We start from the raw sequence: 25,174 nt of genomic DNA, 5'->3' as shown, positions 1-25,174 counted from the left end.
CTCTAGTCCTCCTGTGATTTAATGATCGCGCGGATCCAGCTAGATGGACTGCACTCGTGGGCGCTCTGCACCTGACACGCTCCCGATGTGGACTGACGCGCCACAGAGGTCAGAACGAAACCGCAGCCGTTATGCAACACACACACATCCGGTGGAAATAAGGGGTAAGATGTGTCTGCTGACCTTCCAGTGTCTGCATGGCCACACTCCTGGCTACTTGACAGAGCTACTGACTCCACACTCTACCATTCGCCGTCTTCAGTCCACTGACTCTAACTGCCTTTGCCCACCCAGGACCAGACTCAGCAAAATGGCGGACAGGTCCTTTCAGGCTGCTCCTCCATGGCTGTGGATTTCCCTGCCTGAACCCCCGAGGGTGCCACAGACAGTGGAGTCTTTTACAAAACACCTGAAAGCTTTATTCAGCAGGCGTTTTTATAATCTAATGTATGTATTAGTTTATAGAGTTTTGTGTTTTCATGCTTTACGTGATTTTAATTTTTGGCACTTTGACATTTTCTCTAGAATGTAAAGTGTATTATAAATAAAAATTATTATTATTATTATCATTATTAACTGAATATTTTATTGGTGACAAACATGCTATTATTGTGGTATTTCTATACATATTTATGCATTTTATGGTAATTTCAGTTTTCTATAAAAATGTAACTACCACTTCCTTTCCTCTCAGCATAGCTGCTTTCAAAGTGATTTTGTAAACACATTAAGTTTCTGTATGAAGTATCGTATCTGATCGGTATCACCGGAGCTGGCTTGTTTTTTACTTGGTATCAAATTGGAAATAAAATGAGTGGTATCACACATCACTACCAGAAATCTTACCACATTCTAAATAAAGACAAAATAAGCACTATTATCCATCCTGGAACACCAAACAAGTCGGATTTACTCACAAACAAAACATCTTAAAGGTTCAACACATGTAGATGATACAGACTCAGAGATGGCTGCTGTCATCTGAAACCCACCACGTGACCACACCAGAGCAAGCTGAAAAATCCTGAACTGAGCTGCTGCTTCCTCCACACAATCAACGGGTGGAGCTAAAACACCTACATGGAACATCACAGACGGTAACTGGAGAGATTCAGGGAGGAGCTGAGCTGTTACTGAACTATAGAAGAGACACAAACTTCCACATTCAACACAGTTCAACACACAAACCACAAACATCACTTTTATTCAACATGCTGATCTTCTGTTTTTCCATTTCTCTGCTTCTTCTTATTCTAACAGGTATTAATGGACTAAAAAGGAAAATTAAGCTAAATGAAAATATTTATTGAAAGTAAATCATGTTAAACATTAACAAATATTTCTCTTCCTTTAGGTTTCAGTGATGAACAACTCACCACCATCAACACCACCATGTCCAGTTTAGAAGGAAGCTCTGTTACTCTGTCCTGCAGGTACACCAAGGGAGCTTCTAATTATTTCTTCTGGTATCGACAATATCCAGGAAAACCACCAGAATTCCTGATCGCTCACTTGGAGTCTGGAGAAATTTTTAAGGAATCAGGATCTGGACATTCAGTTAGAGTTAGAAAAGAAGAAACTCTGATGGATCTGGTGATCTCCTCTGCTGCAGTGTCTGACTCTGCTGTGTACTACTGTGCTCTGCAGCCCACAGTGACAGGAAACAGCAAAACTCTGTACAAAAACCTTTGGAGCAAAGACAACGCAATACTCCACAACGTCCACTAGAGGGCCTCACACACTCTTACACTTCTATGGTTTGTTGGGGTTCAGTCTGGATTCCTTGCTCAGTTTAAAGTAAAACATACAGCAGAGTGTTTGCTGCATCTTTTAAGTCTCTGTGATGATGAAAATAAACATTCTTCATTAGAATTAAGCAGAAGAAATAATAATCATGTACTTTTCTCTCTTAAGACAGAAACAGACATTATTAAATCTATAGTTTATGTACTTTCATGTAATAAATTCAGTAAGAGTTTAAAGAAGTGATATGATTTCATGGAGGTGCTTTAATCTGCAGTTGTTCAGGGATTCACTCTCAGTGCTTTGTTTAGCTTTTCTGTTGGTTTAGTGTGTGTTTGACCACGTTCTGCTGGGCAGACGACATCTACAGCCAACATGGCCTCTTAAAGGTGGATTATGGACTGAGCAGCGTAACACAGGGCCTGACTTCACATATAGAAGGTGGTTTTTGACATCCTCTGTTAGAGCTCATGTGGAACTTTAAATGATCATTTTGTTTGAAACATTTTCCACATGTTGGACAAAAAAATGACTTCTCAGCTGTGTGAATTCTCATGTGACGCACCAAATTCCCCTGGTAAAAGAAACATTTTCCACATGTTGGACAGAAAAATTGCTTCAAGCCTGAGTGAATTCTCATGTGGCGCACCAAATTACTCTGGTGACTGAAACATTTCCCACATGTTTGACAAGAGTACGGTCTCTCTCCTGTGTGAGTTCTTACATGAACAGTTAACTTATTTTTAATTTTAAATTGTTTCCCACAGAACTTGCAGGAATGTTGTTTCTCATCTCTTTCATTACAATGACTTTCTAACAGAAAGGACTCTCCTACGTTCTCATTTGTCTCCGTTAGACAGCTCTCTTCTGGCTGTGTATCTGCACACGTTGTTGGTCCTGAGTCTTCAACCATGCTTTCCTCTAAAGGTGAATGTTGGTCTGCAGGAGGACTGTAAGAGGGAATATGGTCCCTGTTTGGTTCTGGATCACTGTGACCATCTTCCTCATGAGCAGCCGGTATTGAAAACTGATCAGTTTCATCCTTCAGCCAAAGCTGCTCTTCCTCCTGACTGCTGAGGAGTTCCTCCTCTTCCTCTTTAATACGAGCAGACTCTGGTTGCTCCTGGTCCAGGTTTGAGTTCTGGTTGCACAGCTGCTGGTCTTCTTGAAGAGCTTCATCCACCTTGTAGACATATTGATGTGGAACCTCTGGAGGGATAAAGGGACAAATGAAAAACATGAAGAAAGATTTTAGTTTAGGTTAATTACTAGGGTTCCTAAAAAAGAAAAAATAGGACTTAATATTTATATTATTACTTATTTAACCATTACAAGCTTCACTGAGACTAAAAATCTCTTTTTCCAAGAGTTTAACAGCACAGTTAAAATGTACAAACACAAAAACACACATTCAAACTGAGTTTATAAAACACATTTAAAGTAAATGTAAAACTAATTAAAATCCTCAAATGAAGCAGAACATCTACAAACACATGTAACTGCCTCCAAATCATCATGAAAGCCCTTTTTCCCACCTCAGTTTGAACCCTCTGGGACTGAAAATAATAAAAAATCTTGTAAACTAAGACTAAAAGGTCCTGATGTCTTCAGATGATTATATTAAATAATTTATCAAGAGCTATAGGATTAGACAAGAGATGAAAAAATGTGGTTTTAAAGGGAGTCAGTCTTCATTTGTCCCCCTATGACCCAGAAGGATAGCAAATCATTAATCTGACTGAAAAAAATCATTCTTAACTTTTTAGTTAATCTAAGAGTGATCTTTACATAAAATCCGCCAAATCTAAAACACCTAAAATCTATTATTTAAAAAAAACTAAATAAAAAAAAAAACTAAAATTGTATTTATTTTATTTTCCATCCATTTTCTGCCGCTTATCCGGGGTCGGGTTGTGGGGGCAGCTGCCTAAGCAGGGAAACCCAGACTTCCCTCTCCCTGGCCACATCCACCAGCTCATCCGGGGGGATCCCGAGGCGTTCCCAGGCCAGCCAAGAGATGTAGTCCATCCAGCATGTCCTGGGTCTTCCTCGGGACTTCTTTCCGGTGGGACGTGCCTGGAACACCAGGCGGGCCATAGGTGAGGGTAGGAATGTAGATCGACCGGTAAATCAAGAGCTTTGCCTTTTGGCTCAGCTCCTTCTTCACCACGACAGACCGATGCAGAGTCCACATCACTGCAGACGCTGCACCGATCCACCTGTCCATCTCCCGCTCCATCCTTCCCTCACTCGTGAACAAGACCCCAAGATACGTGAACACCTCCACTTGGGGCAGGACCCTATTGCAGACCCGGAGAGAGCATTCCACCCTTTTCCAGCAGAGGACCATAATCTCGGACTTGAAGGTGCTGATTCTCATCCCAGCCACTTCACACTCGGCTGGAAATCGCTCCAGTGAGAGCAGAATTTTTTAATTTTTTTATTTTATCAAAATAGCAACTGTGTTCAAAATGGGCATTTTAATGGTTAATAATAATTTCAATGATTATATTAGATTGATATTTTTTATTATGAATGAAGATGATTAAAACATCCGAGCCAAAAAAAAAAAAAAAAAAAGGAAAAAAATCATCTTCTGTCATGTTTTAATAGTAGTTTTTGGGAGGGAAATTTTGTGTCCTCCAATAACCCCAAAGGATAGTAAATTATAGCGAGCTACATTTTCAATCAATGAACTGTGTTCTAAACTTTACATCAAGACCTTTCAGTGTCATTCTTTTTCGTTCCACTAACTCCGTGGTTCTAAAACATAAATTCAGGGAGGAGATCCAGATATCCGGCAACACATGATCCTATACTGAACAATCAAAAGGGTGTACCTCCGCGTAATGGTCTGCACGTCAGGTCTGGAAGAGGTGCGCGTCGAGACTCTGTGGAGCTACGTCAAGCCTACAACGGGAAAGCAGATGCCGCGCAAGCCTAAATCCGCCTTTAGGCATAACCTCAATGCACGTCTTGGGCTCTGGACCCAGTGTCCTTGAGAAGGGTTGGAACCACTTCCATTCTGAAGTAGCTCCCAGTAGGAGGTGCCAAGCAGGTGTGAGCATGCTCATTGCCCCCCCCCCCCCCCCCCCCCCACCCCACTTGGCACCTGTACATTGGAGTTTACCTCGGTGGACGAAAGGGTAGCCTCCCTCCACCCTCAGGTGGGGGGACGGGTCCTGACTGTTGTTTGTGATTATGTACAGAGTGGCATTTCAGAATACCACTCAGGTGAAGAGAGGGGTGGAGCTGTCAACTGATCACCACCTGGTGGTGAGTTGGCTTAGATGGTGGGGGAGGATGCCGGTCAGGCCTGGCAGACCCAAACCTGTTGTGAGTGTCTGCTGGGAACGTCTGGCGGAGTCTCCTGGCAGAAAGATTTTCAACTCACTTCTCCCACAGAGCTTCAACCATGTCCCAGGTGAGGCAGGGGACATTGAGTCCGAGTGGGCTGTGTTCCGTGCCTCTATTGTTGAGGTGGTCAACTGGAGCTGTGGGCGTAAGGTCATCAGTGCCTGTCGTGGCGGTAATTGCCTAACTCACTGGTGGACACCAGTAGGGAGGGATGCTGTCAAGTTGAAGAAGGAGTCTTATCTGGCCGTTTTGGCCTGTGGGACTCCAGAGGAAGCTGATGGGTATTTGCAGGCTAAGCAGGACACAGCTTTGGTAGTCGCTAAGGCAAGAACTCGGGAATGAGAGGAGTTGGGAAAGGCCCTGGAGAATGACTTCTGGACGGCTTTGAGGAGATTCTGATCCACCATCCGATGGTTCAGCAGGGGAAAGCAGTGTTCCATCAACACTGTGTACAGTGGGGATGGGGGGCTGCTGACCTCGACTCGGGACGTTGTGAGTCGGTAGAGGGAATACATCAAAGACCTCCTCAATCCCTCCAACATGTTTTGTGATGGGGAAGCAGAGTCTGGGGACCCTGGCCTTGGCTCTCTTATCTCTGGCGATGAGGTCGCTGAGGTGGTTAAAAAGCTCCTCAGTGACAGGGACCCAGGGGGTGGATGAGGTCCACTCAAAGTTCATTAAGGCTCTGGATGCTGTAGGGCTGTCTTGGCTGACACGCCTCTGCAGCATTATGTGGACATCTGGGAGAGATCCCCTGGACTGGCAGATCGGGGTGGTGGTCCCCCTCTTCAAAAAGGGGGACCTGAGGGTGTGCTCCAACTCACATTCCACAGCATCCCTGGTGAGATCTATTCAGGGGTCCTGTAGAGCAGGATCTATCTGATAATCGACCCTCGGACTGACGAGGAGCAGTGTGGTTTTCGTCCCGATAGAGGAATAGTGGACCAGCTCTACACCCTCTTAAGGGTCTCGGACGAAGCATGGTGGTTTGCTTAACCAGTCTACATGTGCTTTGTGGACTTGGAGAAGGCGTTTGACCATGCCCCCCGGGACTCTTGGGGGGTGGGGGTGGGGGGGTGTTGGTCCCACATGGCATGCCACCGGGGTCGGGCTGATATTACGATGTGTCCGTAGGGACGAAGGAAGGGGTAGGGGGGGCAGCGGGGGTCCTGGTGGGGGTTAGGGCTCATGGGGGGTGGAGTCTGCTCTCCTTCTTGCTCACTCTCCTCTTGCCATGGGCTCCTTCGGAGTGGATGGGGGCGTTGTGACTTGGGCCTAACCAGGATATGTGTGTGCAACCTGGGGCTCTCTGGTCCCCTGGTGTGGTGGCGTTGGCTGCCAGGGATGGGTGGGCGTTCGGGGTGCTGGTGCGTTGGACTCTTGGCTGGGCCGGGGCTTTGCCCTTCGGCCCTCGGTGGGGGCGCCTACAGCGGCCAGCTAAGGAGTTGGCTGCCTGGGAGAGAGATCTCTCTCCTGGTTGTGCCCCTCCCCGAGCCCTTCTCCTCCCCCGCCACCCCACATCATACACACCCCACATAGGGCACTGTGGGGCAAGTGGAGGCAGTGGGCTTGGCTGAGGGGTCCCCATTGCGGGATCCCCGGTGAACTCCTGCGACTTCCTGCCCCACTAGATTTTAATCACAACCTAGACATCAATATACATTTAGGGCCTCGGGGGGATGGGCTGTGGGAGGGCAGACAGGAGCCAACAAGGTGGCCCTTCCTTCCCTCCAATTTTATTTACACGTTAGACACTACCACATTTAATAGTACTGCACTACACACATAACACACACACACTGAGGGAGCCCTGAGGGGGTCCTGATGCCTGGCAGGAGTGGGACCCACCACCATCTCATGGCTCCTCCGGTTTTTAATTGCATTATAAATAACCCACACTCATGCACACCCAACTCAGGCAGTGGTGCAGGGGGGCGGGGGTCTTCCTACGCCCTTGTGTTCTTGGCTGCGGGAGGTGGAGGTTGGGTACCTGCCTGGAGTCCTGTGCGGGGTGTTGCTGGGTGCCGTTTGCCCTGGGGAACGCTCTCAGTGCTGCATCTGGGGGCTAGTGAGACCTCAGGGAGAATGTATTTGGTTGTGTGTGTGTGTGTGTGTGTGTGTCTCTCCATCCACTTCTGACTATATGTTGCTGATGTTTGTGTGTTGGTACGTTTCTCTGCAGGTACATTTGATGACTACTGTACTTTTTCATATCATTTTTCTCCCTTTGTTTCACCTCTATCTCCCTGTCAGGTTTGGCACTGACATATAAAGACTAAAGAAAATAAGATTACAATAAAAATAATAAAAATATCAAGGGAGCCATGTATACAACATGTCTCCCTTGGTAGAGCAAATATGTCAAGCAAAATATGGCACATCGACCACCGTTCTGTATGTTAGGATGCTGGACAGGACACGGTAAAAAAAAGAAAAAAAAAAGAGGTAACATCGCTAAATATAGCGGTGAAGTCGCTACGTTGGCAACACTGAGTACAACCAGCTACCGACTGTAAAAGGGGTGCGCCACTGCGCCCTTGTTATTTAGGCAGCTTAATGAAGCTTTGGCCTTGCGTTCAACCCCTGGTGGTTGGCAAACTACAGGGTGAGAATGTACGTGATCAGAGATGCAGCAGATCCGCACTCTGAATGTAAATATCGTTGACGATCAAGTGAATTTAACTGTGGCCACCAAATCGTGATCACGATCAAAATCTGAATAATTGTGCAGCCCTACTAGTCAGGATACCTCCAGGACGCCTCCCTGATGAGGTGTTCGGGCATGTCCCATCTGGAGGAGGCCGCGGGGAAGACCCAGGACATGCTGGACGAACGACATCTCTCGGCTGGCCTGGGAACACCTCGGGATTCCCCTGGATGAGCTGTTGAAATTTCACAGTTTCATCCTTCAGCCAAAGCTGCTCTTCCTCCTGACTGCTGAGGAGTTCCTCCTCTTCCTCTTTAATATGAGCAGACTCTGGTTGCTCCTGGTCCAGGTTTGAGTTCTGGTTGCACAGCTGCTGGTCATCTTGAAGAGCTTCATCCACCTTGTAGACATATTGATGTGGAACCTCTGGAGGGATAAAGGGACAAATGAAAAACATGAAGAAAGATTTTAGTTTAGGTTAATTACTAGGGTTCCTAAAAAAGAAAAAATAGGACTTAATATTTATATTATTACTTATTTAACCATTACAAGCTTCACTGAGACTAAAAATCTCTTTTCCAAGAGTTTAACAGCACAGTTAAAATGTACAAACACACATTCAAACTGAGTTTATAAAACACATTTAAAGTAAATGTAAAACTAATTAAAATCGTCAAATGAAGCAGAACATCTACAAACACATGTAACTGCCTCCAAATCATCATGAAAGCCCTTTGAACCCTCTGGGACTGAAAATAATAAAAAATCTTGTAAACTAAGACTAAAAGGTCCTGATCTCTTCAGATGATTATATTAAATAATTTATCAAGAGCTATAGGATTAGACAAGAGATGAAAAAATGTGGTTTTAAAGGGAGTCAGTGAGTCTTCATTTGTCCCCCTATTGTCATGATCTGTGGTGTGAGGCTCAGTTTTTCCAGCCGCCCTGAACGCCTCAGCTCCACCAGCTCCTGATTAGGGCTGATGCACTTTACCTGTTCCAAGCACTATTTATACAGCCCTGCAACATCCCTCCAGTGCCAGATCGTCTTGGTTCTTCCCTGCACGTATCCCGCCTGAATTATCCTGTCTGCCTGCCCGCCTGACGCTGATCTGACTTTGGACCTGGATTCTGATTCTGCCTGCTCCCTGTCTGGTACTCTGCTTTGGTTGTTAATTTGGATTACTTGGCTTTCTGACCCCTGGCTTGTCTAACAGGATTGGATTTCGGATCACGGACTGATATATCTGCCCCCAACTGGACCATTCACACCCTGCCTCTGCGGTCCTCTCATTCAGGTGCTCCTGCCAGCAACCTGTATCCCTCCATTAACCTCTCCTCTGTTCAGCAGCTTTCCTTCCGCAGTCTTTCTCCCGGCGGCCCTTCTCCAACCCCAGGATTCAACACCCTGCGCCCCGTTGGATTCCCACTGCTGGTACGTGGACTCTCAATTCCTCTCAGAGTTCTCATCAGCTGCCTGCCTCCTAACTTCCACCTTGTATGTTCACAGACCTCTGAGTGGAGAAAAGCCGGATTGCACAATCTCATTATTCATCTCTGTACAATAAAGATCATATACCGATCCCTGGGAACCTGAGTATTTTTGAGTCCAAACATCCGAATCATGACACCTATGACCCAGAAGGATAGCAAATCATTAATCTGACTGAAAAAAAATCATTCTTAACTTTTTAGTTAATCTAAGAGTGATCTTCACATAAAATCCGCCAAATCTAAAACACCTAAAATCTATTATTTGAAAAAAAACAAACAAAAAAAATTTTTTTTATTTATTTTATTTTCCATCCATCCATCCATTTTCTGCCGCTTATCCGGGGTCGGGTTACGGGGGCAGCTAAGCAGGGAAACCCAGACTTCCCTCTCCCTGGCCACATTAGTTTAGGTTAATTATAATTTGACGCCAGCTCTTGGAGTTGTGTGTCCACCCAAGGTCTTCAGGAAGGAGGATTCTTTCTACAGAAATGTACAACTATTGTTTTTCCTCTTGTCTCCCCAGAGTCTCTCTCCACTTCTTGCGGGTCGGGACGACCACTCTCATTACTTGCAAGTAATTCTGTATTAAATACTTCTCCTGTAATAAACTTTTTTATACTTTTACTCGTTCCAGACTCTTGGTAGTTTTTCTCAGTTTGGGGACTGTGGGTAGTGACCGAAAGAACAAGATCGCGAGTACAAGCGGCTGAAATGAGTTTTCTCCGCAGGGTGGCCGGACTCTCCCTTAGAGATAGGGTGAGAAGCTCGGTGGTCCGGGAGGGGCTCAGAGTAGAGCCGCTGATCCTCCACATCCAGAGGAGCCAGATGAGGTGGCTCGGGCATCTGGTTAGGATGCTTCCTGGACGCCTCCCTGGTGAGGTGTTCCAGGCACGTCCCACTAGAGCTGGACGATTAATCGAATTTTAATCACAATTACGATCTGGGTTTTCAACGATCATAAAAATTAAATGGTCCGATTATTTTTGTCCTTCACAGTTTCCTCCCGTGCTGTTCTCAGTTGCAAATCGAGCGCAGCAGGCATTGCAGCGCTCTGGTGCAGACTCCTCCCACTGCTGCAGACTCCTCCCACTGCTGCAGACTCCTCCCACAGCCCCGACTGCTTTAGTTTTATTCAGCGCGAGTTGCAAACACCTCGCCAGCTATGGGCTGGACACACGGGAGGCGACGTCGCTCTTTCTCCATCATTTTCTATCGAACTTGCGAGATGAGGCGGAAATCGCTGCCCTCCTCCAGCCAAGCGACAGGCGACAGTCGTGCATGTGAAATGTTGCGCTCGTGCACGCAGACGTGCACACGGGGGCTTGCGATGCGACACAAGAAAATAGAAAAATTTTTGTGAGTTGCGACTAAATAGTAAACCAGCTCCCAGAGTCACAGAGAGACAAACGTTATAAACAGAATTTTTTTCTCATTTAACACAGCAAAAATTCCGGGATTTAAGAACCTCATCAACACTTTGGACAAACGGCATCACTGCCATCTTAACACCATGTTAGTGGAGTGTCTGTCCTGCCCTGTATGATGAGTGTGGTAAGGGTGTTGTGAAAGACGTGGCGACAGTCCAATGTTTCGCCACCACTATGGAACTGTGGTCAAGCCGTATAGAAATGTCTCGCTACCTTTTATTGACGCGGATTTCAACGTGAAAACGAAATGTTTTCAGACTATTTTTCCCCGGATCACACCGGTCAGAACATAGCTGCTGGTCTCAGAGAAACAATAGCTACGGGGACCTAGTAGAAAGAAACTAGTCTGTATTACCACAGTAAACACTTAAAATGTCACAATGACCCCCCCCCCCCCCCCCCCCGCCAACTCACTTTTTCTCTAATCGTGTTAAATAATCGAGATCTCAATTTCAATCAAAATAATCGTGATTATCATTTTTCCCATAATCGAGCAGCCCTACATCCCACCGGAAAGAGGCCCCGAGGAAGACCCAGGACACGCTGGACGGACTACATCTCTCAGCTGGCCTGGGAATGCCTCAGGATTCCCCTGGATGAGCTGTTGAATGTGCCGGGGAGAGGGAAGTCTGGGTTTCCCTGCTGAGGCAGCTGCCCCCGCAACCCGACCCCGGATAAGGATGGATGGAGGAACGGATGGATGGGCTGGGTTTGACAAACCAATTTTTTAATTTTAATTGATTCAAATGAAATAAATCCAACATCATTTCATAAAACTTTGAGATCAATTTTTACATACGTCCTCATTTCTGTTAACGTGACTTTTGCCTGACTTACCGAGACTCAGCGAGATCTTAGCATATATACACACAACTGGTTTCCTCCGTCGCCTCCATCCAATCAGCTTCTCTTCCCGAGATTAAGTGTGACATTCAGATGTTTTTATTCATCAGTGTGGATTACATTCATCTGTAAAGTCTTTTTCAGGGTATTACTGCTCACATTAACAACTAACGCTACGACTCTCATATTAGCAGCTAATGCTAACGGCCACTGTCACTTCCAGCAACCGGAAGTGATGTCACAACCCACGTGGTTTAAAATAAATCCGACATGGTCATTTAAAGTCACATTTCCTCTAGAACAAGTTTACACTTCATCCTTTTATCAAACAGTAAACAGTCTGATGCTATTGTGGAAGTTTGAATGCATCAGAGTTGAAAAACAACAGGTGCAGTTGCCCTGGTCAGCACAATATTAATAGGATGACATTATAACATGATATCAAAATGATGTCAACCAGTCAGCCCTACAAGGCTGCATACCTGGGTACTGTGTGTCTGAAAATAGTGACAGGCAGGCTATATAAGCTTGGGAGAATGATTGTACGGGGTCTTTTGTCCTTTGAGGGTGTCCCCCGGTCGGCCAAATAAAGGATCATTAAAAGACCTCTGTCTGCAGACTCTTAATATCAGCAGCCCTTTTGATAAAGAATTTATCTACGACATTTGGCGAGCCAGCCAGTTAACCGCTGGGGCCGGACGCCTGGACCGTTTCGACTCACCGCTCAAGGAGGTAAGCCCCATTTTAAATCCTTCTGGGTGAAGTGGGTCGAGGCGGGGGGGCCGTCCTGGCTACAAGTTGAACTTAGTTATACAGCTGCTGTGTGACTCTGCCAGACAGATAAATTTGTGCGCACAAATAAAGTAGTTTATGAGGGCCTTACCAGAGGTAGCTGGGAGGAAGCTCAGTTTAAGGAGAAATAAAGTAGTTTTTGAGGAGCCCACCAGCCTAGTGGAAAGGGGCTCAGTTTAAGGAGATAGGCGGAGGACTCCACCAATTAGTGGGAGGGGAGTCAGTTTTAAGGTGTAACATTTCAAGGCCCTATCAAAACCTCGGCGTTACTGGACGCGGTCGCCCGGGAACTTTGAGAGGAGGGTCAGTATAGCGGCGAAAGTAAATTGGCAACAAAAATAGTAGTGAAAGTGAAGTAAAAGTGAAAATGATGTGAAGGCACCGATCGATCCGTTTTGAGTTCAAATTTAGTAAAAAGTTAAACACAGGGCCCGCAAGATTGCGAGCCATAGTCTGGTCTTGTACGGGGTCAGTTAAGTGGGTGTGAGTAGCTTATGACTAGGTTCATAGGAAAGCAAGGTGCAAAGATCGATCAAATATCTGATCCTAAATTAAACAGAGCCAGTAGTGAAAGGTTTAAGCTCTGTAAACCCGGGAAATCTGCGTAAAAGGGGCTTAGCGCAGTACAGCTGTGGAAAAACCTTGTTGCAACATTAAATGACAAAGAAAAAAGACTTTAAAAACTGACTTTTGACATATCCCTCCCTTTGACTGTTCTTCGATTCTAAATAAGAGTGATATGACAGCTGATATCTTGTGTGTGTGAGTGTGTGTATGAAGTGGATAGGAATGGGTGTCTGAGTGAGCTGAAAATTGTCTTTTGACTGCTTTACCCCTCCGACGGAAAGTAAACTGATGTCTTCTATGTGAGGAAATAAGGGAAAAGTTTTAAACTGTGTTTTGACTGGTTTTATTCTCCTCTGACTAATGGTGATTTGCTCAGCTGTTGAAGTGTGTGTATGAAGCGGATAGTGAGTGATGCACCGGACAGAAATGTGTGACTGACTGAGTGTGTGACTATTCTTTGATTGCCTTACCTCTCTCGCTGAAAGTAAACTTGTGAATTCTGTGAGAAAAAATAAGAGAAGAAAGCTTTAAACTCTCCTTTGAGAGGAGGAAAAAGCTGAGGATGAATTGTCTGAGTGAGTGTGTGTCTGAGCGAAACTGGACACCGAGTAAGCTTGTGTGTCAAAGAATGGACTAAATGTGGAAAGGAATGCGTGACTGAGTGTAACTGGAGATTGAAGCAGCGCTGCAAGTAACTGTTGGAAGAAAGTTTATGCATGAGACAGAGGCCTCTGTTTGCAGTAATATTGCATGCTGCATGTTGAAAAATTAATCTGTATTGCAGTGCATAAATTGACTCGTTCCCCAACTCACAAATAGTGGTCTGGTGAAATCTGACACTAAGCTACTTGCTAACGCGCATAGAGACAAGCACTGACAAAATAAAATAGTGCTCTTCTCTCGTGCAGCTACAAGGATGTAATCTGTACTATTATAACTGTTAAAATGAGACCGCTGAACTCTTTTGGTTTCCTTCCAACAGAACACGACTCCTCCCATTGGACCGACGCCTAGAAACAGGAAACGGAGCTGCGGCGCACCCAAGTGGTTTTCGTTTGAGTTGCATGATTATCATATTGTATTAAAAGCAGGGTTGATTAAATAGGATAACAATGAGCACGCCACAGGCTATTGTTGGCATCCGTCATCCCCATAGAATGAAAGAGATTCAACACATGTCTGAAAAATGGTGCAAAAGAACTAAAAATTTGATAAATCCATGGCCTGTTACAGGAAGCTTTGACCCACAGATTTGTGAATTAATGCAACATCGCATTGAAGATTACAAAGCTGAAAATAATTCTAAGAAACGACAAAAGAAACGACAGCTTGAATTGGAAATTTTAAACTTATTTAAAATTAGCAAGCCAATTAAACGAAATGTCAAAACGATTGTGTCTTTCACGGATAGTCCAGGGGAAACTGGAAACTGTACTAACGCCGAACTTTTTCCAAATTTAACAGGAACGATAAAATTTGATGGGGACTTTAATCTTGATGACCAGCAGAGCCTTCTAGGGGGACTGACTGATGCTGGCGTACCCGGAAATGTAAGTGATATCCAAAATAGGTTATCTGCTGCTTCAGGGCTCGCGGAGAAGGGACCTCCTACTGATGCATTGCCCCAACCAGACCCACCCAACTTCAAACAGCGGGGTGCGTCCTTACAGGGCACTGGGGAAGCACACGCCCAGGTAGGAAGGCATTCAACCTCTATACATTCTCCTCGAGAAAAACAGGAAACTCCTCCCCATCTGGCCATTCCAAAATACTGTAGTACACAGCGACGTCAGTCTGGAATCATTAACTGTTACCAGGATCGAACCGAACTGGCTCGGAAAGGTAAGACAGATGATAGCTTTTGGATGAACTTAGGACCACGTCAGCAAGATTTGCAACGTGAGTTGGGACGGAGCCAGATAGTTGAGATGGAACAGGAAATAGATGACTTAAATGAGGAGGTGGAGGGGGCGACTTCAGGAGGCGGAGTTTCCATGCCTGCATGCTTACAGAAACCCGGCACGTCCACAGGGGTCCCTAGAGACGAATATGATTTAAGATACAGACCTAACATCAGACCTCCTGACAGATTGAAGGGGGGGGAGTTCCCAATTCTGATACGGGGAACAAGGGCTGATTATCATCCTTTTTCAGCTCGGGACCTGACAGGTTTGGTCTCAGAGCTCCCTCAAGTATCCGCAGGAGGAGGCAAGTGGATTAAGGCTTTGGAATCAAACACGGCTGGAACATTTCTTTCACTGGGTGACATCAAAGCTGTCCTCGCTCAGGTTTTGGGGTTGTCTAAAATGCAGCAGTTTTTCAGAGACAATGAACTGGACTGGATTTTGAGTGAAAGGGCAGATGGAACAGAATTAGCAGCCTATAAGGGGGTGATTTGGCAAGGAATACGCAAACAGTACCCTAATAAAATTGATGTTGATGCTTTAAAAGGGGAACCTCTGAAGGACGACCAGAACCCAGCAGCATACATCGATACACAGTTAAAAAGGTGGCGTCAAGAGTCTCAGAAAGATGTGGAAAATGATCCTATTTTGCTCACTCTTTTCAGAAATGCAGTCATCGATTCAATGCCAAAGGATGTCAGCAGACGTTTGGAGGATGTCGTTGGTCTAACATCTATGCCAGCGCAACAGTTCCGTGATCATGTGGTTCATGCAGTAACCCGATACAGGAAAGACCTAACTAAGACTTCTGAACAGGACCTCCAGATTCAAAGGAAGCTGGCACAGATGCAACTAAATGATTTGCAAGGCAAGCTGAAAGAAAAGGTTCAAGCTGTTGTGTTCACAGATCCAGGTACGGGACGGACTGCTGGAGTTCCTGAGTCAACACAGGCCGCTAGGGGTCCCCAGCCGTTCCGTCCTTCATACTCAAGGCTTGGTACTCCCTCGTCTGGGGCGTGGCAGGGATCCAACCGCTGCTGGTATTGTGGCATGTATGGACATTTTGCAAGGGCGTGCCCACGGCTTATGCCCCTCCCAGCAGGTGGTCCTGGAAGAAACGGAGGCTTCCCTAGAAGAGGTGGAGGTGGACCCCTGGGTGGCCCACGACCAAGACCCTCTCAGTTTTAGGGGGGTCCCGAGGATCCTGCGGGTAAAGGTTCGTACCCATTGATTATGCATACACGCACTGACCCCATGATAAATGTCCAAATTGAGGATCGACAGGTCCAAATGATGATTGACACGGGGGCGACTCATTCATGCATACAGGGATCCCTTGCCAAGAACCTTCCCATGTCAAACAACTTTGTGAAGACAGTAGGATTCTCGGGAAAAAGTCAATTGGTTCCTATTACTGCTCCCGTAAAAATGAAAGTAGGTAATGATGAAATTAAAATACCCATTTTGGTCTCGGACCAAACTCCTGTCAATCTGTTAGGAAGAGATGCACTTTGTAAACTTGGGCTCAAAATTTTATGTTCACCTTTGGGCATATATGTGGAAAGTTGTGGATTAAACTTACAAATGAATGCCCAAGCAGAACCAGCAAATGTTTATTGGCTGGGGAACATAGAGGGGCCTCTGGGTTCGGAGTTGGAGAAATGGAAGGCATGCATGAAGGCCTGGGCCCCGGAAGGTTCTCCACCAAAATTACCTCCTCACTGTACAATGTTCTTTGATCCATCAGCCAGCTCAACCTTTCAGGATAAGTGGGAAAAGGAGACGGATGGAGTGATGGTTAAAATACAGGCTCCATATATCCTGATTGGAGGCCAGGGTGCAGCATTAAAGGTAAACCGGAACACCTTTATTGATAAATGGTACTGTGTTACTCAATCCTTACCACACATTACACTGTTGGTAAACCCAGGATACCATTCAAGGGACCTCGGTCCGATGGAAAGAAATGCAGAGCATTTAACATGGAACAGTACAGAGAACCCATTAATCTCTCTTTCAGAGAATGGATCAATGTTAAGAATTAGGTGTGACCTGTCATTACAAGCAACACCTCAGATGGTGGTGCTACCAGGGAAAAACATAATGATGACATGCAAAACCAACCCCCTTGGATTTAACAGTGATCTGGAAACTGATATTTTAACACAGGTTCCGGACCAACTGTGGTCCAGACATGAGACGGATGTGGGACTGGCAGTTTCAGCCAGCCCAGTTACTGTCAAATTAAAACCAGGTGCAGTTTTACCTTGGCGGCCACAGTACAAACTTAATCCCGCAGATGAAGAAGGGATTGGAATCTTAATTGATGGTTTTTTAAAAGTAGGAGCGCTGATTGAGATTTCTAGTCCTTGTAACACCCCAATTCTTGCAGTTCTAAAAGCAGATAAATCAAAGTACCGACTGGTCCATGATCTAAGGGCAATCAATGCCATTCTTGAAGATGTCGCTGCAGACTTCGCAAATCCTCACACACTGTTGAATGCCATCCCTACTAAAGCTAAGTTTTTTACAGTAGTGGATCTTTGTTCAGCATTTTTCAGTATCCCTGGCAGAAGAGTCACGATATCTGTTTTCGTTTACCTTTAGAGGTCGACAATACAGCTACGCCAGAATGCCCCAGGGACTGACAAGCAGCCCCGCGTGGTTTGATCGTGTGGTGAGTCAGGATCTACAGGAGCTGGATTTGAGCGGCGTCCTAATCCGGTATGTAGACGATATATTGATTTGTTCAGACACCATTGAAGATTGTCAGCGCGACTCGATCAAAGTGCTGCAGAGACTGGCAGAATGTGGACACAAAGCATCTCGGACAAAACTGCAATTCTGCCAGCCTCAGGTGGAATTCCTTGGCAGAGTAATCTCCCATGGAACAATAGCTCTGTCTCCTGACCACCTCAAAGGCATAAGTCGAGCACCGCGTCCACAGACATGCGCGCAACTAATGACCTTTTTAGGTATCACAGGATTCAGCGCGGAGTGGTTGGAGGACTACGCAGTAAAGACGGCGCCGCTTAGGGAACTCCTGAAGTCCTCTGAAGCCAAGACTTTAAAGAAGTCTTTGGAGTGGACCACAGAGGCACTGTTGGCTTTTGATGTGCTCAAGCAGGAACTGCAAAATGCCCCAGCGCTGAAAATGCCAGACTATGATAAAACTTTTCATCTTTATGTTTCAAACAGATGTAACATGTATGCAGCGGCTGTATTGGCACAAGACTCATGTGCTGGTGGAAGGAAACAACCCATCGCTTACTACAGTGCAAGGTTGGACGACGTAGCACGAGGGTGGCCCCCCTGCTACCAGGGCCTCGCAGCTGTTCACATGGCGTATGAAAAGGCGTCTGCAATAACTAAGTCATATCCTGTGGTTATTTACACCCATCATAAAATCACAGAGTTGATCAATCACAGCAAACTTGTTCTGACAACAGCACGTTGCCTTCAGTATCTACCATTGCTCACCTATCCAGATGTAACAATTAAGAGATGTGAGACCACAAATCCTGCTAATATGTTACCTTTTGAATTTGAAGGTGATACACACGAGTGCGTCGCTGAGACCACGAGGTACACAAAACTGAGACTGGACTTGGAATCTGAGCCGTTGGACGACGCACAGGTCACGTACTATGTGGATGGGTCATGCTTTCGAGACCACATGGGAACTCACGCAGGCTACGCCGTGGTGCAACAAAGGGAAGGGACGTTCGTAACAGTAAAAGCTGAAAAATGTTTACAACCTTGCTCGGCACAATTAGCTGAATTGTATGGACTTACTGCAGCTTGTGAACTTGCTAAAGACTCCTCTGCTAATATTTACACAGATTCAGCATACGCTCACGGAGTCTGTCACCTGTTTGGAGCAGTTTGGAAACTGCGCGGCTTTCAAAAATCAGATGGTAAACCCGTTCGGCATGGGAAACAGATTATGAAGTTGATCTCGGCCATGATGCTTCCACATCGATTGGCCATTATCAAGTGTCCTGCTCATCGAAAAGACAACTCCATCACCACAATGGGAAACAATGCGGCAGACGAAGCTGCAAAGCACGCTTCAGGTTGCAAGGTCGCCGTCTTGGCCCCAGCTGTGGAGTTGGAACCATCTGTCACACCTGATGATATCACATTAATGCAAGCGCGTGCTAGCGCGAGTGAACAAAACATGTGGGAAAAAAGGGGTGCTACAAAAGATGGGCGAGGGTTATGGCGGTCACATACCGGCCTGATCGTCGCTCCAATCTCACTTTTGTCTCTTTTAATTCCAGAGTGTCACAAACCAGACCACTGTGGGCGGGATGAGGTGATACATCGAATACAACAACAGGGTTATTGGGCGCCGTACCTGCAGGCACTGGTAACGGATGCGCTTAATCGGTGCGAGATATGCTCGCAAAATAACATTCGAAAAGGTATTGTCACCCCCACAGCGCGAATTCCTGTCCCGGAAGGCCCGTTTCGTCATCTGATTTTAGATTTTGTGGACATGTTGGTCCCGGTACACGGTAAGCGCTACCTTTTGGTGGTTTTTGATCATTTCAGTCGTTGGGTGGAGGCCACTCCGTCAAAGGACATGGGGGCGGGAACAGTCATAAAGTTCCTGGTCCGTGAGGTGATCCCTAGGTTTGGCCTACCATCCATCCTTTCATCAGACTCGGGACCAGCATTTATCAATAAAGTCTACGAGGGCGTCCTGCGTCAGCTGGGAATCAAAGTCCGCCATGGAAGTATCTACACTCCCTCCAGCCAGGGAGGGGTGGAACGAGTGAATGGCACACTTAAAGCAAAAATTAATAAGATTTGTGCATGTACTGGTTTGCGGTGGCATGACGCATTACCGCTGGCCCTAATGAGTTACCGCATGCAAGCTCATCGGGTCACACATTTGTCTCCTCATGAAATGTTAACAGGTCGCCCTATGCCGGGTCCGCAGTTTCGGGGTCCTTTCAAAGGACCCCCGCTGGAGCAGTTGGAGAAGGAGCTGCACAGTTATATGAAACAGTTGTCTGCTATCCATAAAGCGATTTATTTTCAGGAAAAAGCGAACGAGCCAAAACCAGTCTCTGTGACATCTGGTCCAGTGGTGCCCGGGGATAAGGTGTACATTAAGGAGTTTCGAAAAAAGTGGAACACTCCTAGACGCCGAGGTCCTTACACGGTGGTCCGTGCCACACCGACTGCGGTCCAGGTCGAAGGGAGCGTCGCTTGGCATCATCTGAACCATTGTTCGTTGGCACCTACGACCAACAACTGCAAAACGGGCCCTGGGGACTGGTCGGACTGTACAGCGTTCTCAAATGACCAGTCCCCCAAAAGGGGAAGTATCGCCTCGCATGCATCTGACGAAGATAGTCCTGTCAGGGCAGATTCAGAGTTCCCGCCCGATGATGTTGTGGTTGACATTCCTTTGGTTTCTTCTTCTGGGCGAGACAGGGATCTCGGCAGGGACAATTCAACCAATCCGGACTCGAAGCAACAGTCACCACGTCGTCCCATCACCAGGGCCTTCTCAAGGAAACAGAGGGGCAACTGCGCAACGAGGGAGCGACCTCAGTGACCAAGGGGAGTACGACTCACATGCCAAATGTCATTATCAGTCAGGTCTCTTGCCGGCATGCACCCGCACACATCTACACACCACCCGTGACTCCGTATTTCAGACAGATGTTGCCCTTTTGGCACAACATAGGCGGAAAGTAAGATCAATTAAGGAACTAGATGTAGAGGGCCATAACATTCCAGTGAATCCTGGGGTGGATGATAAAAGCGGTGCTCAGGGAGGTGAGGTTTTGGGGTCCAGGCTAGAACCTCTGGGCTCAGACTTAAGTGTTTATGTTACCACAGCTGCTACTGCCAAGCAATGGGGAGTTCACTTTGTAAAGGAGGGGCCCACTCCCCCTCTAGCTGTGGTTCCGGCCCTGGAGCCGGATAAGGTTGGTCTTGAAGCAATCATTACTCCACGCCCACAGGCAGGAATAGGTAACCATCAGTCAGTACCAGGAGGACTGGGGTATGAACACTTAGCACGTATAACATCCTTAATGGTTGACCAGGTATGGGCTGCTGCTTGGAACACACTGGAAGGTCTATTGGAGATTGGGAAGGTTGTAAGTTCTTACCAGACCACAGTTAATACCCCTGTTGTGAATAAAGTTGCTTTTACACCTGAACCGCAGCCCACCGTGGTTGCTGATGGCCAACCAGACAGTGGGGTGGTTGAGTCATTCACTCTTCCCCCTCTAGGGTTAGATACTTTGGTAGATAGTTATCATGATAAAACATTAGAGGGGGGGGAGGATGTAAAGGGGCAACCGGAAGTACGAGGGTTTAGACCTAGTGAAGATTACTTATGGAAGGAAGCGATGGCCAACACTTGGTATCGCTGGGCTTGGCTGTCAGTAAAGGAAATGACATCGGAGGAATGCATATGGTGCTCAAAGGCGCCTGGAGCCCCTCCGGTTGTTATCCCAGACAAGTACAACTCTTGGGAGTGTGCCCAGGAACAACGCCGGGTGTGTAAAGAGGAAGCGTTCAAGTCTACAACGACGAATGCTTTCTTTGGGCTCCCGATGTGTGGTATGAAGTGTAGCTAACACAGCGCCAGTTGGTTCTTTTGCATCTGCCATGGAAGAAATATGCGGGTGGGGAGAGAGGTGCGGGAGCATGCTGGGAAGAGCGACTGGTCCCTTGATTGGTTGGACCAGTTAATGGCTGACTGGAAAAATGTATTGATAAAGGTGGGAGTTGGGTCAGCTTTGGTTCTGATCCTTCTTTTCTTGTTTGGCATGTGCATCGTTCCCGCCCTGAGGAGAGCATGGAGTACGAGTCTCAAAAAACAGACATCCTTCATCATGGCTGCCCAATTGGTCCGTACTGAGTTGGACCTGTGACGTCTCAAGAGAACTACAGTCGGTTGGACAAAAGGGGCAGCAGCCTGTAACGGAAGGCTGGTGACCCAATGCTCCTGTCTGCCTCCGGACTGGAAAAAGACTCTATCTTGTGTTATTCACGTGTGAATTTTGTAGTTGAAAATCTTCTGTAATAGCTTATCCTTGTGAAAACGGATTGTAATGTGTTTTTTTGTTGTGTGTGTATGGTTACTTTCTGTCATAGTACTTAGAAGGTCTCTTGCAGGGGTTCGCTGGCCTACCCGTGCCTGAGTGTCAAGTGAGATCAAAAAGTTACCGGTGCTCGCCCAACAGGGGGGGCACGGGGGAATTTTTTTCTCCCTTCGGGGTTTTTTTCGCCCTCGTACGGGAGGTTCAGATTGGCTCCTATGTTATGCTTGAGACCTGCGTGTGTGGACAAGTGTGCTTAAAAAAGGTTTCCCTATTGTAAGTTTCAGAGTATCGTCTTAGGGCCGATTACTCTGAAATATTTGAAAGGGGGGAAATGTGGAAGTTTGAATGCATCAGAGTTGAAAAACAACAGGTGCAGTTGCCCTGGTCAGCACAATATTAATAGGATGACATTATAACATGATATCAAAATGATGTCAACCAGTCAGCCCTACAAGGCTGCATACCTGGGTACTGTGTGTCTGAAAATAGTGACAGGCAGGCTATATAAGCTTGGGAGAATGATTGTACGGGGTCTTTTGTCCTTTGAGGGTGTCCCCCGGTCGGCCAAATAAAGGATCATTAAAAGACCTCTGTCTGCAGACTCTTAATATCAGCAGCCCTTTTGATAAAGAATTTATCTACGACACTATTTATCTGGTTTCCATGACGGCATGTCATAGCTGCTCTCTGTGTCCACAGCAGTTAAAACACACACACACACACACACACACACACACACACACACACACACACACACACACAGGATTCTGTCAGAGGACAGAGTGCACGTGTCTGAAAACACGTCAACCAGCTGAAAATCAGACAGAAATGATGGAAGAAGGAAGCATCTTGCTGCAGTGAGGAGCAGATGGAGGATTTCTCCTGCTCCAGTTTTACACCCACAGCGTCACGGTCGTCATGGCAACTCACACAGCTGATCAAGCTGAAACTACGTCATTGTAGGAATTTCTGAATGGAATTACGGATTTAAATGGATCCAGTGTTCTTTGTAGGTTTTATTAACAGCACGTTATGTGAGATTTGAACTTAAAGAATATTTAGAGCGACTCCGCTGAATGAAACGCTTCATCAGGACTTTTAAAAAGTTTCACTTGTTTCTCTGAGTTTTTTTTCCATCACAGAGTTTCTGGCTGTGAATCTGGGGAAACACTGTTTTGTTCTGGTATTTCAGAAATGAATGAAGATGTGTTAAATCAGATTATTACAGTAATCTGATTACTCCCAGATAACTGATTGTCAAGTAGATGCACTCAGTGTTTTATATATTAAAAAGTTAACTGAGATCATCTTTAATATTGAAGAAAAACAGGTGGTGTTACATAATCAGGTATAAATGAATCGATATCAAATCAGATTTAATCTAAATTGAATTGAAATAGGTTGTTGTGAATGGAATTGATTCAGGAAATTAGTGACGACATCCAGCCCTGATATATACGTGTGAGCAGGATGGCAGGACCTGGGCCGGCATTGAAAGCCTCGATCGGTTCTGCTGTCCGACCTGTTGTGTGCATGCGTGGTGTCGGAACAGCTCTAGTATGTTGATGCTAGCAAGCCACGTTCCGTCCCACAACTTTGGCTCGCTGACCCGGCATTTAAAGACCGGCTTTAGCCGGTCATGGGGAACGATCGGGAAGCTTTTTGTAAAGTGTGCAGGAAAACCAATAATGTGACCTGGAACGGTGTCACAGCGATCATATCACATGGTTTTTTGGTGCAACTGCAAACAACCACCTGGTTTGTTGCTGTACTGTTCCATCTCCCATCAGCCCAAACATAAAAGCTACTGGTTATTCCAGCCTTGGACATACAGGGTCTATATGGGATTTCCTGCTACCACAGAGAAAATACCACTTCATTTTATGTGCTGTGTTAAAGTGACAGGTGGATATTTCAGTACTGCTGCTGCTCAGCTAAACTAGTCTGTACACGTAGGCTACCGTCCACATCTGTCCACATCTGTCCTGGTCCAGCTCAGAAACAGCTGTAAACTGGGCCAATGAGGAACATTTTCTTAGTCCTGGTTAAAGCTGATGAGGAGACTTTGTGACTTCATCAGTGTGTTTATCTGGCTGGAAATCTGCTTGTTGGCTTATTTTACTGCATGAAATCTTTGGTGGGTCCTGCTGGACCAAACAGACCTCCACAGGTGGGCTGCTGCATGGAAAAGTTTAATATGTTTAATATGCCTTAAATTTTAATGTAATGTTTTATTTTAGGATTAAAACACTGCTCTTTTAAAATAATCCAAAACATAAAAGAACCAGTCTTTTGAACGACTCTTTGAAGTGACGACTCCCGAATGAACGACTCGTTTCAAAGAGCCATAAGTCCCATCACTACAAAACACACTCATTTTAAATGGGAACATCATCTTCCCCAAATAAAGATGAAAACGAAGCTTTTTTTCCTGAAAGGACCAAATTATCAGTCAGTTTTAGGTATTTACCCAGTAAGAACATGTGAAGTTCACTTACTTACCCGGTAACTGCAGCTAGTTCAAATGGGTAAATACGAGGAAACTACTGTTCAACAGCTTCATAATTACTCTGGATTTACCCATGAAGTTCTTAGTAGCAGCAACACATGACGGTAACTACAGAAACATGTCAGTAAAAACGTAGAAAGAAAGAAGTGTTGAAGTACAGTGAAAAGCTTCTATTATTTCCTGCTAACTACGTCCCTGCAAATATCTGCATTGGGGTGGTAGAGATGTGAAACGTCTGCAACCAGCCCACAGTGGCATCTCAGCGTCTCTCTTAGTGTTTCTGCCTGAAACTGCAGCTGCAGCATCATTTTCCTCTCAGTCTAAAACTAAATGCTGCCACGTGGACTACAGATGGGAATTAGTGAGAACGCTGGAATCTGCTACAGAGCATCTTTACCTTGTGGATCAGGTTTTCTACATGGTCCCTGACAAATAAAGCAAATAAATCTAAACTAAATGTACCGTAGAGCTCTGATCAGGATCCTCCATGAGTCCATGTGTTAGTTCATTCAGACCATCCCAGTGTTTCATACCTGTTCTGATTAACTTTATCTGTGGATTCCAGGTGATATCCAGCAGTCTGCGCTGACGATCGATCTCTTCTTCGTACTGGACGATGGTTTTTTCAAACTCTGTGAATATTTCTTCAGCAGCAGCAGTTAGTCGCTCGCTGATAAACTCTCTCAGATGCTGAACTGAAGACATTGTTGCTGAAACACTGAAATATTCAGCTGAGAGACGACAACACAACCGTCTTCCTGCTCCGTCCTCACACGAGGAAAGCTAACGATGCTGCTAGCGGCTTGTTTACTTCC

At 45.9% G+C, this 25,174-nt stretch overlaps 2 protein-coding genes across 3 annotated transcripts in view; both read right to left on the bottom strand.

The window, feature by feature from the left end:
* Nucleotides 1-25,174, bottom strand: part of LOC121645006 (thyroglobulin-like) — a 258,794-nt gene that overhangs the window by 20,006 nt on the left and 213,614 nt on the right. The window lies entirely within an intron of this gene.
* Nucleotides 1,770-25,174, bottom strand: LOC121645151 (zinc finger protein with KRAB and SCAN domains 1-like). Of its 2 annotated transcripts, none has more exons than XM_041993552.1 (2): nt 24,893-25,174; nt 1,770-2,952 (listed from the first exon to the last, which is right to left on the bottom strand). In XM_041993552.1, exons 1-2 carry the CDS (start codon nt 25,062-25,064, stop codon nt 2,138-2,140), a joined length of 987 nt encoding a protein of 328 aa, XP_041849486.1. In that variant the 5' UTR covers nt 25,065-25,174; the 3' UTR covers nt 1,770-2,137. The 2 variants fall into 2 exon arrangements, with proteins under 2 accessions (XP_041849486.1, XP_041849487.1); XM_041993553.1 differs by lacking the exon at nt 24,893-25,174 and adding an exon at nt 7,850-8,012 and having other exon boundaries at nt 2,491-2,952.

The sequence above is a fragment of the Melanotaenia boesemani genome, chromosome 8, assembly GCF_017639745.1.
Source record: "Melanotaenia boesemani isolate fMelBoe1 chromosome 8, fMelBoe1.pri, whole genome shotgun sequence".
NCBI classification, from domain to species: Eukaryota; Metazoa; Chordata; class Actinopteri; order Atheriniformes; family Melanotaeniidae; genus Melanotaenia; species Melanotaenia boesemani.
The sequence above is the reverse complement of the archived record's forward strand: the minus strand, read 5'-3'. Positions and strand labels throughout refer to the sequence as shown.